Source organism: Oncorhynchus gorbuscha, linkage group LG09 (genome assembly GCF_021184085.1).
Source record: "Oncorhynchus gorbuscha isolate QuinsamMale2020 ecotype Even-year linkage group LG09, OgorEven_v1.0, whole genome shotgun sequence".
Taxonomy (NCBI): domain Eukaryota; kingdom Metazoa; phylum Chordata; class Actinopteri; order Salmoniformes; family Salmonidae; genus Oncorhynchus; species Oncorhynchus gorbuscha.
In genome coordinates this window covers 68265336-68282805 of record NC_060181.1, presented here as the reverse complement: position 1 = coordinate 68282805, position 17470 = coordinate 68265336, and the positions used below count along the sequence as shown (strand labels likewise).

The following is a 17470-nucleotide window of genomic DNA, read 5'->3' as shown; positions in this document are numbered from 1 at the left end:
TGTCTTATTCTGTCTGTATCGATTGTCTAAGAGTTTAACCACGTGGTATGGTTAAAAGATTCAGCAATGGTCTGCAACCTTCGTCCTCTCATAATGGAGAAAAACATGGTCTGGTGATAATTTCTCAAAGTTGGGTTTTATTCGGAATTGCAGAAAAGGGCTGTCCTAGGATGCCTGACCCTAACTGGGCTAAGGGGCGGTCCTCTGATTTAGTTAAACTCAAAAGGGAATTGGAGTTTCCTTCATTAAACAGTCCAAAATCACATCACACAATTTTACAAACAGTATCATACTCACTTATTCATCTTATACAACAATTAGATGTAATCCTCATATCTGAGGCTATTATATAAACAGTGTTATGGCAATGTGGCCACACCGTCTCCCATGAGCTTCACCAAAATGTAACTGGATTCTTCACCGATCTTTTATACCTTCTCTGGAACATAAATGTTGTTCGGACCTCAAGCTCTGTGAGGTGGAAGAAATTCCTTTGTTCTCTATGGAAATTCACTCTGTCTCTTATGGCCATGAGGCAGGGTCTTCTCAGGAATTTACGACCTCTCACTGACCACAGCAGCCTAGTTGAAGGAGGCAGGGGGAGGCTGGGAGAGGGGGATGGGCTTGCTGTACCCAAAGAGGGCAACATCATGACAATACAATATAGCTCAGTATTTGAATAAGTTATCCAGTCTTTTTTTTCTCATCTTTATCAAAGGTGCCAATAATTTTGAACCTGACTTTTTGCTCCACGCTGTATGATTCTGCTCAAACCTGGTCTACGATGCATTCGGAAAGTATTCAGACCTCTTGACTTTTCCATATTTTGTTACGTTACAGCCTTATTCCAAAATATATTAAATCGTTTTTTCTCCTCATCAATCTACACACAATACCCCATAAGGACAAAGCAAAGACAGGTTTTTAGACATTTTTGCAAATGTATTAAAAATAAAACACTGAAATATCACATTTACATAAGTATTCAGTATTTTTTTCAACAGACCAGAGAATCTTGTTTCTCATGATCTGAGAGTCCTTTAGGTGCCTTTTGGCAAACTCCAAGCGGGCTGTCATATGCCTTTTACTTAGGAGTGGCTTCCGTCTGGCCAGTTTACCATAAAGGCCTGATTGGTGGAGTGCTGCAGAGATGACTGTCCTTCTGGAAGGTTCTCCCATCTTCACAGAGGAACTCTGTCAGAGTGACCATCATGTTCTTGGTCACATCCCTGACCAAAGCCCTTCTCTCCCGATTGCTGAGTTTGGCCGGGTGGCCAGCTCTAGTAAGAGTCTTGGTGGTTCCAAACTTCTTCCATTTAAGAATGATGGAGGCCACTGTGTTTTTGGAGACCTTCCCCAGATCTGTGTCTCAACACAATCCTGTCTCGGAGCTCTACGGACAATTCCTTCGACCTCCCGGCTTGGTTTTTGCTCTGACATGCACTGTCAACTCTGACAGGTATGTGCCTTTCCAAATCATGTCCAGTCAATGTAGAAACATCTCAAGGATGGTCAATGGAAACAGGATGCACCTAAGCTCAATTTCGAGTCTCGTTGCAAAGGGTCTGAATACTTATTTAAATAAGGTTTTTCTGTTTTTTATTTGTAATAAATTTGCAATAGATTCGAAAAACATGTTTTTGCTTTGTCATTATGGGGTATTGTGTGTAGATTTTAGGATTTTTCATTTATTTAATCCATTTTAGAATAAGGCTGTAAAGTAACAATGTGGAAAAAGTCGAAGTTTGAATACTTTCCCGAATGCACTGTACTCTGGCATGAGTTTCGATACAAGATCATGACCCATAATCTTGTGAGATTATTTCTCTAGAAAACTCAGATCAAACGTAGGCTACTCAGATCAAACGTAGGCTACACAGAATTGTATATTTATTAAAATTACAAATCATTTGAATAGCTATGGTAATTTGCTGGTTTCTGCTTTTAAATTGCAGCTTTAGGGAGGAAAGAAAGGACCCATCTAGTTGAGCATAGTTTTGATGGATGAAAGAATTCATGAACCACTTGTTTTACACTCATATTGAACTGTCACATTGAAATAGTTCCTGCTCGTTTTGAATGCCTCACAATAGCAGAGACCTGGAATGGGATTGAGTCTCACCTTTTCCTCCTCAAAATTTGAATTCTATATAAATAGTTGAATTGTGTGGATGCTTCCTTTTTTGTTGCTCTTATTGGCTACTGCTTTCATTCACACTGTCATTTCTGCCATCCTTATTTCCACCAGCTGAAAACCCCCCAGAAGGAAACCATGTCCTTTCTTCCATTGCTCTCTTAAAAAATATAGTCAATATTTCCTCCACTTTCTAAAAAGGCATCTGTGTGTTTAAAGGAGGCCTAGGCAAGGTTATCTGGATTACTTTAGGTATGAAGGTACTTTTATTATCCTACCAGCTCTATTGTTCATCTGCCACGTATTTCTTATTAGGCTCGACAATGAGCTCGATTCAGGTGATACATGAAGGGTATTTCAATTGGGGAAGGAAATTGTATTCCCTTAATGAGGTGTATAGCACTTTCACCAACTGAATTTATGATGTTAGGTTTGTTAATTTTGCTCCCAAAGGTTAGGTAAAAACTCATTGTATTCTAACGGCACATTTTCTCGGAGTCTGATTGGGTCTGTAAAATGAGACCATTTAGTTAAGTTTATTGCAATATTAATACAGACTAAAAAGTCTAAAATAAATGTGAAAGATTGGCTCTTGTTTTAGGAGAGATGCTTAGGAAATGACTCATTATTGATTCCTTCATTGTAGAAAATTATATAAAGGTGTTTGAAGAAAGTATAAACTTTTATATTGTGTTTGCCCCAGGCTTTGTAAAGTCTGGTCCCAAATCTGTTTATGCTGCAACACATATCTGGGACCAGGCTAAGGCTATGTGCCTTTACTGCATTTAACTGACAACAACCTCTTCATGCCCCACAAGTCTTCATTCTCCCTGTCACCTCTATGCTTCAGAGGGCAGCTGAGTATGGAACAACGGAATAGGTGTGTGTGTGTGTGTGTGTGTGTGTGTGTGTGTGTGTGTGTGTGTGTGTGTGTGTGTGTGTGTGTGTGTGTGTGTGTGTGTGTGTGTGTGTGTGTGTGTGTGTGTGTGTGTGTGTGTGTGTGTGTACGTACTAGACTAGAGACCTGCATAAAGTTGATTTGACAGTACATGTCCTTGGCCAAGGGTCATCCATAAGCATGACATAATATATATGGTGCTGGTGTGGACGTTTTTACAGTGACTATGCCTACGTGGCTGAAAAGGGCATATGCTGTTGTACTTTGTCATGTGAGAAATACAGGGTCACACTGAGGCATACACCATCAAACAAGGGAGGTGGTTCTCGTGGAGGAGCGTTACATTGCAGGCAGTAAGGATGCCTACACAACTGCACTCTGCAGACGAAGTACTCTGTGGAGTGCTGTTGTGATTATAAGATTTCCGCATCCAACTGAGACCCAGAAAGTGTTGCTATCGAGGTGATAAAGTGCCGATACGTAAAGGTTTAACACCCATCTATGTAAAACACTATCCCTGAGAAGGTGTCTCTCCTCTCACAGTTCCGGTGATTACATTATACGTCTACTAACTCCACGCCTAACTCCTGTACTAATTCCTGTCAACCTATGTTTATAGTTGTAGTATTTAAGATTACGTAACAGTTGTAATGCCAGTAAGGGAGGATTTTATGATCAACTTTGTGCCTTTTATGAAAACGCGTTAGTGATGTCAAAATATACTCCTAGAGGGAAGGTAGATCCTTATGCCATGCGAGTGGAATACCTACCTCATACCATGGCAACCGTACTGTTGTGCGGTTCCTGAGCAAGCAGCCACTGTGCGTTTAAATCATAAAGATTTATCAAGTTTCTCAGAGGGCTTAAAATTGTTCTGACCTTTGGAGATCAGAACAGATAACCTGAGGTAACCTCTGACACTTTCACTCAGGCGTATATGATTCCTTAATATTTCCACTGAACAGTAAAGCCTTATTGAGCTGTGTATCTAACAGCCTATGATCTATTCAGAAACAGATCCCCAAGTCACCAGCAGGTGTCACTCATTGCATTGTGTTTGCTGCTGCTGCTGCACACAGGTCTATGGCTGCACAGTTCGAGATATGAGACATGGGGTTTGTGTTATTTTTACCCATGCTGCTGCCATGTACTTGTCTCACACACACATAAATATTCCATTTCCATCTCTCTTGAAACGTCAAGAGTGTGGGTGCTGCTGGGTCTACGACGGTGATTTTAGATACGACCAATGGTAAGAGGTTCTGCTGATCTGTTGAGAGGTCCGTGGGAATAAGAGGAGATGAACGGGGAGAGGAGAAGACAGTGTAGAAGAGGGGAGAGGTCAGGGAAGTAAAGGAAAGAGGAGCAGACAGGAGAGGAAAGGAAAGTAGGAGGAGAGGACCTGAGAGAAGTGGAGAGGAAGGGAGCTGAGAGGAGAGGAGGTGAAGATAGAAAATGAGAGGAAGGAAGCTGAGAGGAGAAGAGGTGAAGATAGAAAATGACAGGAAGGAAGCTGAGAGAGGACAGGAGAAGATAGAAAAGGAGAAGAAGGAAGCTGAGAGGAGGAGAAGAGTGGAGAAGAGGTGAAGATAGAAAATGAGAGGTAGGAAGCTGAGAGAAGAGAGGAGAAAGAAAAGGAGAAGGAAGCTGAGATGAGGACAGGAGCTGAGAGAAGAGAGGAGGAGAAGAGGTGAAGATAGAAAAGGAGAGGAAGGAAGCTGAGAGGAGGACAGGAGCGGAGAGGAGGAGAAGAGGAAGGAAGCTGAGAGGAGGACAGGAGCGGAGAAGAAGAGGTGAAGATAGAAAAGGAGAGAATCTGAAAGGAGCTGAGTGAGTTCAAGTGCATCCCAGCCAGCGATCAAACAGTCTTTGATTTTCACCCCCTCCTAAAGATTGATTTAGAAACAGGATGGCTCCCCTGACAGCACGCACTAGATCATATTTTTAAAGAGGGAGAACAATCGTTTCATGTTCGATGGGCGTATTTCTTCACCATATGCTCTGGAGGGTAAACTTTGTTCAGTTTGGAGCTCATTTCTGAGAATCAAAGGGAGTGGGTTGTGAGATTGAAACACCTTCCTGTTGTCAGAGCTGCTCTCTGGTGTAGTTCAAGTAAGGAAACGTACCTGAAGGCGATCTTTGTGTGAGTCAGAATATCTGAAAAGAGGCCAGGGCAGGGGAGGAGGATAAAAGACAAGACACCATTACAATGGTCACTAATTTGACAGAGGTCCGAGCACCAATATGATAACTCTTGAATTAAAGCAGGCAATGCTCAAATGTTTGCAAATACAGAGAAAACTGATGCAAAAGTTCTCTCTCGGAAATATCTTCACGTCTCGTTGATTGGCTACACACACACACACACAACCATGACGTGTTGTGTCCCTGTACCAACTGCAAACTTTGCCACTGTGGCAATGATACCGCCATGGCCTCTCTGATTGTGCCACCCTCTGACACATTAGATTCGATCAGGTATCTGGAAGTGGCAGTGGTATCATTTCTGTCGCACAGTGCCAGGTTAGACACGAGCATATCGTTTATCTAACTGACTTACTCGCACGCTGGGCTTGGCTTGGTCTCAGAGCAATGAGATCTTCTCTGACAGGGTTCATCAATATACATTAAGTGAATCATCTCTCGCAGAACGACTGCCCTCCCTCCATCCAACCCTCTTCCACTCTTCCACACCCAGGGTTGGAGAGTTACTCATGTGATCTGATTAAAACCAACTTCAATCAGTTATGTTACCGGCAAAAATATTGTAATCAGATTACAGATACTATTGAAAAACTAGGTTACTTTTTGGATTGCAAAAAGATGTTATGACACCATTCTGTTTTCTCAATAACATTCAATTCGGGCATTGAAAAAAAGGTGCCAGTTTTAATTTGTTCCACCTGAGTGAGTCTGATCACAAGTCAGAGACTATGATGACACACCAAATTAGTTTTAAAGGGGAAGTAATCCAAAAGATTTTGAATTATCAGCAGGTCAGTTTTAGGATGTGTTGTCATCAAGTATACAAGATGGAAGATAGATTTGTGGACAAGCGGACACCATAAATATTTTAATTATTTTGATCATTCTGTTTGACTTGAATGGAATGAATGATCACAGCGTGAGAGGGAGGGAGACTGGGGACGGGTGCGAGATGGAGGGAGTGTGGAGGAGTTAGAGAGACTGGGGGGGGAAGGAAGAGAGAGCTGGAGAAGGAGTTTGTTAAGTGAGGGGAGGGAGAGAGAGGCTGAAGGTGAAAGGGATTGAGGGAAAGCAGTGGGAGAGGGAGAGAGACATGAGAGAAGTGAGGGAGAGTATTGTAGGAGATGGAGGGAGGGGGGAGTTAACCGTCGTTTGAGAAGATCTCAGGAGGAGATATGGGATAGCTACACTTCCATCGATCTGTCTTGCCAGCGTTGACAGCTCTTTGTCTTCTGCTATGAGCTTATCTGGTTTGAACTCAAGGCAGACAGCAGTGTTTGACTGGTTTATGGGTGCCAGGACTGTAGCAGAATGTCTGTCAATATTAGTGCTGTGTTCTTTTCCTCGAGATAAGACTCAGCAAAGAAGATGCACAGGTTCTTAATAGTTTTTTTTAGTCTCACCTTTGTTGCCTGCCTTGTAATCTTTTAGAAGAGTTATTGTACATTTACCAAGCTGAAGAAGCTTCTATCTGGAAAGATAACCATTTTATCTTAAAATAACATTAATGCTAATAATGAAAATCGTTAATGGATTTGCACCAGAGGTGGGCAATTTTGTCTCGGGCCTCGTTGAGCTTCAAAATTCAGTGGATGGTCACAAGATGTTTTATTTTTTGTCAAAAGCTATTTAAAGTTATTTGAAAATATATAGGTCCATTATAATGTATATAAATATATAGGTCCATTATAATGTATATAAATATATAGGTCCAATGTAATATATAGAAATATATAAGTCCATTGTAAATCCGACATACTTCCGATCTAGTTTTAGACGTTCAAGAGTGGCCAAGCTCACTCTTCAGTCTCTGCCCGGGCAAGATGAACAAGGCATCCGCAGGTCACAATCAATAAGCACATGGATCTTAATGCCCCCCCCAGCAAAAACACAGAGAGGCTCCTCCAACCCTTAAGTCACAGGGGGGTCAAATACAGACTTATTTTAGTTTTAATTGGAATGCCATCAGAGGATGGACTGTTTAAAGTAAGACCGGAATGGAGCCCAAGCCTCATTAAACAGTTTGGAGTTTCCACGTGAATTGAATTGAAATTTTTCTAGTGACATTGTAGGATTTTTAATGAATTTATTTGCAAATTATGGTGGAAAATACGTATTTTGTCACCTGTAACTTCTTCTTTAAGAGGCTCCTCTGTCCTCCACTCTTTACCTGTATTAATGGCACATGTTTGAACTTGTTATCAGTATAAAAGACACCTGTCCACAACCTCAAACAGTCACACTCCAAACTCCACTATGGCCAAGACCAAAGGGCTGTCAAAGGACACCAGAAACAAAATTGTAGACCTGCAACAGGCTGGGAAGACTGAATCTGCAATAGGTAAGCAGCTTGGTTTGAAGAAATCAACTGTGGGAGCAATTATTATGAAATGGAAGACATACAAGACCACTGATAATCTCCCTCGATCTGGGGCTCCACGCGGGTTCAAAATGATCACAAGAACGGTGAGCAAAAAACCCAGAACCACACGGGGGGACCGAGTGAATGACCTGCAGAGAGCTGGGACCAAAGTAACAAAGCCTACCATCAGTAACACACTACGCCGCCAGGGACTCAAATCCTGCAGTGCCAGACGTGTCCCCCTGCTTTTGCTAGAGAGCATTTGGATGATCCAGAAGAAGATTGGGAGAATGTCATATGGTCAGATGAAAACAAAATATAACTTTTTGGTAAAAACTCAACTCGTCGTGTTTGGAGGACAAAGAATGCTGAGTTGCATCCAAAACAGACTCAAAACATCACTGCCCTAGAGGAGATCTGCATGGAGGAATGGGCCAAAATACCAGCAACGGTGTGTGAAAACCTCGTGAAGACTTACAGAAAACGTTTGACCTCTGTCATTGCCAACAAAGGGTATATAACAAAGTATTGAGATAAACCTTTGTTATTGACCAAATTGACCAAACTTATTTTCCTCCGTAATTTGCAAATAAATTCATTAAAAATCCTGGGCCAATTTTGCATGCCCAATTTTTCAGTTTTTGATTTGTTAAAAAAAGTTTGAAATATCCAATAAATGTCGTTCCACTTCATGATTGTGTCCCACTTGTTGTTGATTCTTCACAAAAAAAAATACAGTTTTATATCTTTATGTTTGAAGCCTGAAATGTGGCAAAAGGTCGCAAAGTTCAAGGGGGCCGAATACTTTCGCAAGGCACTGTATATATTTTAAATGTAGAATTATATTTATTCATTTTTTAAACTCCTTTAAACTCCTAACACTAGAATGAAAATTGCAGGTCGTTTCTCACATAGAAACATGCTGAGGGAAATGGATTCTTTCTAGTTAATGGCATCTCTCTGGTTACACTGTCTGGCTACATTGCATCTGTTGTCTATATGCATAATGGGATATTAATGTTTCATGTTTCCCTCCTTATCCTCTCTGCAGGTTAATACACGCCGGTCAGCTGCTGAATGGTTTGGGTGGTCCAACCATAATGAGTGCCGGCCCCCTCCTCTCCACCACATGGTTCGCTCCGGACCAACGAGCCACAGCCACCGCTGTCGCCTCATTGGTGAGCTACCTGGGGGCGGCGTGCTCCTTCATTGTCGGTCCACTGCTTGTGCCCGCCCCCAACGACACCACACGTGCCATGGTGAACCGAGCCGACGTTTCGACAGACACCCAGATGAACCACATACGAGACAGAATCCAACTGGTTTTGTATGCAGGTACTGATGTTCTAATATCTTATGTAGCTGTAATGTATGCATTCATAAAGTTTTTATAAGGAGCCATACTCTGAAGTGTTATTCAGATACATAAGAGACAAGATCCACATGGTTATGTATGCAGGCAGGTACTGAGAAAAAGAAATGCGGTCTCTACCTCACTTTGAAACACTGGCGCATACTGTAGATGAGAAGATATTCAGCAACTCTATAGCGCAATTGTCCTACCAAGAGTAGCTGAATATCTTCTCATGTTATGTATGCAGGTAGGTACTGACAGCCCCGCAGCCTCTCAGTCATTCATCATTACCCAACAGGAATCAATAGCAGATCATCTCTGGATCATGTCTGCCCTGTCTTGTCCAGGTAGAGAAATACAATCAGCTGAAAGTGATGCGACTGTCTGTCTCATCACGCAAATATCAGATTCAAACGTCTCAACAATATAACATTCAGAACAGAACTGGCTGCCATAAAAAGATGGAGGCTTAGCCTGTTCTGCTTAACTGATTCAGAAAATTAAAGCATTTAAAGAAAGAAAAAAACAGCATCCCCAACAATAGTAGATTGAGGCTTTGTGTTAACTATTAGTATTACATTTCAAAGGACAAAACTGACACATTTCCTGAACTGAGAGCTTTAGACGTCAGAAAGCATTTAGATGGAATTAAATTCATTGACGTTTTTCTCCTGCTCCTCTGAGGAGAATAAATTATATACTTCCGCAGTCACACCTGCACTACAGAAAAGCAGCAATCAACAGTTGTGCCAAGTGTTTTGGTTTGAAAAATCTATGTGATCTGGCATGGACCCTGTCCTGTGCCAGCCAGAGAGTACAAATGCAGCTGCTGTCCAATCAAACTGCACATTATGATAGGAAAAAGCATGATTTATGATTCTGGTGGTACTTTTTGGGAAATGGACAGAATAAAAATGCTGTGGAATTTCAAAGAGAAATGGGTCATGTTTGGTTGCCCAGGCCAGTCCAAGCCCAGTGAAAGGGGTTGGGGGAATTTAGGAGCTTGTCTGGAAGGCAGGGCTGTTAGGGCATGCTGACAGAGAGAGTATCAGAGACCTCTACAGTCTCTGTGCCAGCTGAGTGATGTAGTCCCAGGCCCAGCTCTCTGATAAGCCGCTTGTCTCTTAATTGACTAATCTGGGCATCTGCAATAGAGCAGGCCTGGAACTCTACAGTGCCTTCAGGAAGTGTTCATACCCCTTGATTTATTCCACATTTTGTTGTTACAGCCTGAATTCAAAATTGATTAAATATACCCCCCCACCTTTCTACACACAGTACCCCATAATGACAAAGTGAAAACATGTTTTTAGAAATGTTAGAAAATGTATTAAAAATTAAATACAGAAAAATGTAATTTACATAAGGATTCACGCCCCTGAGTCAATACTTTTTAGAAGTACCTTCAGCTGCGATTACAGCTGTGAGTCTTTCTCTGGGTAAGTCTGTAAGAGCTTTACACACCTGGATTGTGCAACATTTTCCCATTATTCTTTTCAAAATTCTTCAAGCTCTGTCAAATTGGTTGTTGATCATTGCTAGACAACCATTTTCAGGTATTACCATAGATTTTTAAGTAAATTGAAGTCAAATCTGTAACTCGGCCACCCACATTCACTGTCTTCTTGGTGCAACTCCAGTGTAGATTTGACCTTGTCTCTTAGGTTATTATCCCGCTGAAAGGTCAGTTTGTCTCCCAGTTGTGGAAAGCAGACTGAACCAGATTTTCCACTAGGAATTTGCCTGTGCTTAGCTCCATTCTGTTTCTTGTTTTTATACTGAAAACTCCCTAGTCCTTAATGATTACAAACATACACATGACATGATACAGGTCCTGATACAGGTCCTGATACAGGTCCTCTGTAATATGTTGTGTTGGATTTGCCCCATGCATTACTTTAGTGTCTTATTGCAACAGGATACAGGTCCTGATACAGGTCCTGATACAGGTCATGATACAGGTCATGATACAGGTCATGATACAGGTCATGATACAGGTCCTGATACAGGTCCTGATACAGGTCCTGATACAGGTCCTGATACAGGTCATGATACAGGTCATGATACAGGTCCTGATACAGGCCCTGATACAGGTCCTCTGTAATATGTTGTATTGGATTTGCCCCATGCATTACTTTAGTGTCTTATTGCAACAGGATACAGGTCATGATACAGGTCCTGATACAGGTCCTGATACAGGTCCTGATACAGGTCCTTTGTAATATGTTGTGTTGGATTTGCCCCATGCATTACTTTAGTGTCTTATTGCAACAGGATACAGGTCCTGATACAGGTCCTGATACAGGTCCTGATACAGGTCCTGATACAGGTCATGATACAGGTCCTGATACAGGTTCTGATACAGGTCCTCTGTAATATGTTGTGTTGGATTTGCCCCATGCATTACTTTAGTGTCTTATTGCAACAGGATTCAGGTTTTGGAATATTTGTCTTCTGTACAGGCTTCCTTCTCTTCTCTCTGTCATTTAGGTTAGTAATTCTGGAGTAACTACAATGTTGTTGATCCATCCTCAGTTTTCTCTTATCACAGACATTCAACTTTTGTAACTGTTTTAAAGTTACCATTGGCCTTATGGTGAAATCCCTGAGCGCTTTCCTTCCTTTCCAAAAACTGAATTAGGAAGGACGCCTATATCTTTGTAATGACAGGGATATTGATACGCCACCCAAAGTGTAATTTATATCTTCACCATGCTCAAAGGGATATTCAATATCTGCTTTATTTATTTTTTTAGCGATCTACCAATAGGTGCCCTTCTTTGCAAGGCATTGGAAAACCTCCCTGGTCTTTGTGGTTGAATCTGTGTTTGAAATTCACTGCTCGACTGAGGGACCTTACAGGTAATTGTTGTATGTGTGGGGTACAGAGATGAGATGGTCATTCAAAAATCATTGTTAAACATTATTATGCCACACAGAGTGAGTCTATGCAACTTATTCAAATCAAATAGTATTTGTGACATGCGCCGAATACAACAGGTGTAGACTTTACAGTGAAATGCTTACTTACAAGCCCTTAACCAACAATGCAGTTTTTAGAAAATTCTCCACCCCAAAAAGTAAGAGATAAAAATAACAAATAGCCTGGGTAGCCATTTGATTAGATGTTCAGGAGTCTTATGGCTTGGGGCTAAAAGCTGTTTAGAAGCCTCTTGGACCTAGACATGGCGCTCCGGTACCGCTTGCTGTGTGGTAGCAGAGAGAACAGTCTATGACTAGGGTGGCTGGAGTCTTTGACAATTTATAGGGCCCTCCTCTGACACCGCCTGGTATGGAGGTCCTGGATGGCAGGAAGCTTGGCCCCGGTGATGTACTGGGCCATACGCACTACCCTCTGTAGTGCCTTGCGGTCGGAGGCCGAGTAGTTGCCATACCAGGCAGTGATGCAACCCATCAGGATGCTCTCGATGGTGCATCTGTTAAACCTTTTGAGGATCTAAGGACCCATGCCAAATCTTTTCAGTCTCCTGAGGGGGAATGGGCATTGCTGTGCCCTCTTCACGACTGTCTTGGTGTGTTTGGACCATGTTAGTTTGTTGGTGATGTGGACGCCAACCTGCTCCACTACAGCCTCGTCGATGAGAATGGGGGCATGCTCTTTTTGTCCAGGTGGGAAAGGGCAGTATGGAGTGCAATAGAGATTGCATCATCTGTGGATCTTTTGGGTTGGTATGCAAATTGGAGTGTGTTAGGGTTTTCTGGGATAATGGTGTTGATGTTAGCCATTACCAGCCTTTCAAAGCATTTCATGGCTACAGACCTGAGTGCTACGTGTCGGTAGTAATTTAGGCAGGTTACCTTAGTGTTCTTTGGCACAGGGACTATGATGGTCTGCTTGAAACATGTTGGTATTACATACTCAGACAGGAAGAGGTTGAAAATGTCAGTGAAAACACTTTCCAGTTGTTCAGCTCGGAGTACACGTCCTGGTAATACGTCTGGCCCTGCGGCCTTGTGAATGTTGACCTGTTTTAAGGTCTTACTCACATCGGCTGCGGAGATCGTGATCACACAGTCATCTGGAACAGCTGATGCTCTTATGCATGTTTCAGTGTTACTTGCCTCGAAGCGAGCCTTATTATGTGACATGTTAAGCACATTTCTACTCCTGAACTTATTTAAGCTTGCCATAACAAAGGGGCTGAATTCTTATTGATTCAAGACATTTCAGCTTTTCATTTTTTAAACATTTCTAAAAACATAATTTTACTTGGACTTTATTGGGTATTGTGTGTAGGCCAGTAACAAAACATCTCAATTTAATCAATTTTACATTCAGGCTGTAACACAATAAAATGTGTAAAAGGTTAAGAGGTGTGAATAGTTTCTGAAGGCCTCGGGTTCTGTGCTCTGCCAGTCCTACACAGTTCTATCTCAAAGTAGGGTGGAATCAGAGACGTGATTCTGGGTGGAATGGTTTTGGTGACACATTGACTGAGTTCAGGTAGGTAGTAAACCAATAACAACCCTTCTATTTGACTGTGTTAATAAGCTACTGATCTGTCTTTTCCTGTGTCTCTGTGTCCCTCCTGACATAAAGAGTTTGGTGTGGTGGCGATGCTGTTTGCTGCGGTGCTGCTCTACTTCCCATCCCGACCCCCCATGCCTCCCAGTGTGGCTGCTGCCAGCCAGAGACTCAGCTACAGGAGCAGCATCTGCAAACTACTCAGGTATGTACTGTCGGGTCTTTTGTCATCATCACACACCTTAAGTGGTATTTTTTTTATTAGACCTTAAAATGATTAAAATGATTCATCACAACTGTCACAAAAGGGCCTGGGGTGTCCTCGGTCGCCTCTCAACATGCCCTGTCCTGTTTTAACTTTGAGATGAGGAAGGAATGAATGGGTCTGTTTGATTAGTGGGTATGGAGAAATTAAATGAAGGGGTCTTGTTCCTCTGCCATGCGCCATCTGTTGGGCCTGCTGGTTAATGTGCATCAAAGACATCCTCTCTCCCCCTAGATTAATTACACAGTCATAAAATGGCACTGGCATTCCCCTGGCCCTGTTGAATAAATAGATCATCATCATCCTCTTCCCCTCATCCACACATAGCCAGGGTTCTCTGGAGGCCATGGTCATGTAACATGCTCATACAGCCTGCATTCAGAATGCACTGTCTGTGGGCTGGGGATCACGCGCTGGGCTGTGGACAGACCGCCAGTGAGCAGGCTGGTTGAACTCCCTACAGTCCACCCCCTCAGCCAGACGGAGCACTCTTTCTTTTTCTCTCTCTTCCTCTCTGTCTCACTTATTATTTTAATTTTTCTCATTCTCTCTCGCTCTGTCCTTTTCTCTCCCTCTGTCTATCACTTGCTCACTTGCTGACTCACTCACTTTCTCTCTCTCTTTCTTTCTCTCTCTCTCTCTCTCTCTCTCTCTCTCTCTCTCTCTCTCTCTCTCTCTCTCTCTCTCTCTCTCTCTCTCTCTCTCTCTCTCTCTCTCTCTCTCTCTCTCTCTCTCTCTCTCTCTCTCTCTCTCTCTCTCTCTCTCTCTCTCTCTCTCTCTCTCTAGTTCTCACTGACTCTCTCTGATTAACAATAACAAACTCCCTGCAAAGCACACAGCTTCAAGAGAGGGATAATACCAGTCAAGCTGACATAAACCCAATGAAGACACTGTCTGATGCACGCATGCATACACACACACACATCTGGAGTCCCACTGATAGGCAGCCTTCCAGTGGCCAGTCTGACCTATTTCACACTCAAGCAGCATCAGTAGCTGTCTGGCTGAGGATTGTAGACGGAAGGGAAAAAAATAAAAGCTGCGCCTTATGTGTGTAAGTTCCACTCTTCAAAGAAAGATCAACTTGGGTTAGCAGCAACATTCTGTTTTCTGAAGTTAGAGTTGAGTTGTATCCTTCCTTCTAAGCCAGCTTTTCCACTTCTGTTGTACCAGTGTTTCCCAGAGTTAGCTAGGTCTTGAGTTGTATCCTTCCTTCTAAGCCAGCTTTTCCACTTCTGTTGTACCAGTGTTTCCCAGAGTTAGCTAGGTCTTGAGTTGTATCCTTCCTTCTAAGCCAGCTTTTCCACTTCTGTTGTACCAGTGTTTCCCAGAGTTAGCTAGGTCTTGAGTTGTATCCTTCCTTCTAAGCCAGCTTTTCCACTTCTGTTGTACCAGTGTTTCCCAGAGTTAGCTAGGTCTTGAGTTGTATCCTTCCTTCTAAGCCAGCTTTTCCACTTCTGTTGTACCAGTGTTTCCCAGAGTTAGCTAGGTCTTGAGTTGTATCCTTCCTTCTAAGCCAGCTTTTCCACTTCTGTTGTACCAGTGTTTCCCAGAGTTAGCTAGGTCTTGAGTTGTATCCTTCCTTCTAAGCCAGCTTTTCCACTTCTGTTGTACCAGTGTTTCCCAGAGTTAGCTAGGTCTTGAGTTGTATCCTTCCTTCTAAGCCAGCTTTTCCACTTCTGTTGTACCAGTGTTTCCCAGAGTTAGCTAGGTCTTGAGTTGTATCCTTCCTTCTAAGCCAGCTTTTCCACTTCTGTTGTACCAGTGTTTCCCAGAGTTAGCTAGGTCTTGAGTTGTATCCTTCCTTCTAAGCCAGCTTTTCCACTTCTGTTGTACCAGTGTTTCCCAGAGTTAGCTAGGTCTTGAGTTGTATCCTTCCTTCTAAGCCAGCTTTTCCACTTCTGTTGTACCAGTGTTTCCCAGAGTTAGCTAGGTCTTGAGTTGTATCCTTCCTTCTAAGCCAGCTTTTCCACTTCTGTTGTACCAGTGTTTCCCAGAGTTAGCTAGGTCTTGAGTTGTATCCTTCCTTCTAAGCCAGCTTTTCCACTTCTGTTGTACCAGTGTTTCCCAGAGTTAGCTAGGTCTTGAGTTGTATCCTTCCTTCTAAGCCAGCTTTTCCACTTCTGTTGTACCAGTGTTTCCCAGAGTTAGCTAGGTCTTGAGTTGTATCCTTCCTTCTAAGCCAGTATCCTTTTCCACTTCTGTTGTACCAGTGTTTCCCAGAGTTAGCTAGGTCTTGAGTTGTATCCTTCCTTCTAAGCCAGCTTTTCCACTTCTGTTGTACCAGTGTTTCCCAGAGTTAGCTAGGTCTTGAGTTGTATCCTTCCTTCTAAGCCAGCTTTTCCACTTCTGTTGTACCAGTGTTTCCCAGAGTTAGCTAGGTCTTGAGTTGTATCCTTCCTTCTAAGCCAGCCTTTCCACTTCTGTTGTACCAGTGTTTCCCAGAGTTAGCTAGGTCTTGAGTTGTATCCTTCCTTCTAAGCCAGCCTTTCCACTTCTGTTGTACCAGTGTTTCCCAGAGTTAGCTTGGTCTTGAGCTGTATTCTAAGCCACCACTTTTGCCCTTTCTTCCACTCCTGTTGGTGAGAGAGTTTGAACCATAGTTAATGATCTGGAGCTTGATAGGTTACCCCATCTGTTCAGGTCTGATGCAGAGCCTCATCACAACACAGAGCAGGGTGTGTCCCAAATGACACCACATTCCCTTTATAGTGCACTACTTTTGACCAGGGTCTAAAGACCTCTGGTCTAAAGTAACGCACTAATAGGGAATACGGTGCCGTTTGGGCAGGTTGACGTTTGTCCTTAATTTTGGGTTTTACGCACCAGCCAAGCTTCTGGGAGACCGCGAACTGAGCGAATTCTGCTAGATTGTGCCGCTGCAAAATCAAAAGTTGAAATTATAGAAATTCATGAAACCAAAATTAGCTTTTTGATCTTAATTTAGGGTTAGGTGATGGTTTGGTTTAAAATCTGATGTTATAACAGTGGCTGTGCCAGCTAGGGACCACTCTGCAGAGCTGCCTCCAGTACACAAGTCTGGACAATAAATGCCAACCTTCGTCATTTGGGACACAACCCAGCTCTCTACACATGTAGAAAAGTTCTCAGTACTACCTGACAACTATTCTTGGTATAGTAATGACATTAGTTAGCAGCATTAGTATTGCTAATGGTCCCACTATAATTATTTACAAATGATTTATTTACGCAAGAAAATACACAACAAAAGGATGAAGGTTTAAAAGGCAATCTAAAAGAATATGCAGGAGAGGTAAGAAACCCAGACGGGCTTGTAGGCACCTCTCTTTCAATGTTTAGAAAACAAAACCATACAAAAATAAGTAGCAAAATAGATGATGAACAAGCGGGTAAAGAAGTCAAAAGACAATTCAAGTACAGTGCATAGAGTTGCAGTTCTTGAGGTGTTCCAGGAAACTGTTCCAAAAACCTCTGTAGGAGATGGACCTCTGTCGGAGATGGACCTCTGTCGGAGATGGACCTCTGTAGGAGAAGGACCTCTGTCGGAGATGGACCTCTGTCGGAGATGGACCTCTGTCGGAGATGGACCTCTGTAGGAGATGGACCTCTGTAGGAGATGGGCCTCTGTAGGAGATGGGCCTCTGTAGGAGATGGGCCTCTGTAGGAGATGGACCTCTGTGGGAGATGGGCCTCTGTGGGAGATGGGCCTCTGTGGGAGATGGGCCTCTGTCGGAGGTGGACCTCTGTCGGAGATGGACCTCTGTAGGAGATGGACCTCTGTCGG

At 42.8% G+C, this 17470-nt stretch overlaps 1 protein-coding gene across 2 annotated transcripts in view; it reads left to right on the top strand.

The window, feature by feature from the left end:
- LOC124043991 (solute carrier family 49 member 4-like) overlaps positions 1 to 17470 on the top strand; it is an 84092-nt gene that overhangs the window by 13155 nt on the left and 53467 nt on the right. For both annotated transcript variants that reach the window (XM_046363229.1, XM_046363228.1), the window contains exons 3-4: positions 8651 to 8934; positions 13515 to 13644. In XM_046363229.1, coding sequence (XP_046219185.1) covers positions 8651 to 8934; positions 13515 to 13644 — 414 coding nt within the window. The remainder of the gene's footprint in view (positions 1 to 8650; positions 8935 to 13514; positions 13645 to 17470) is intronic.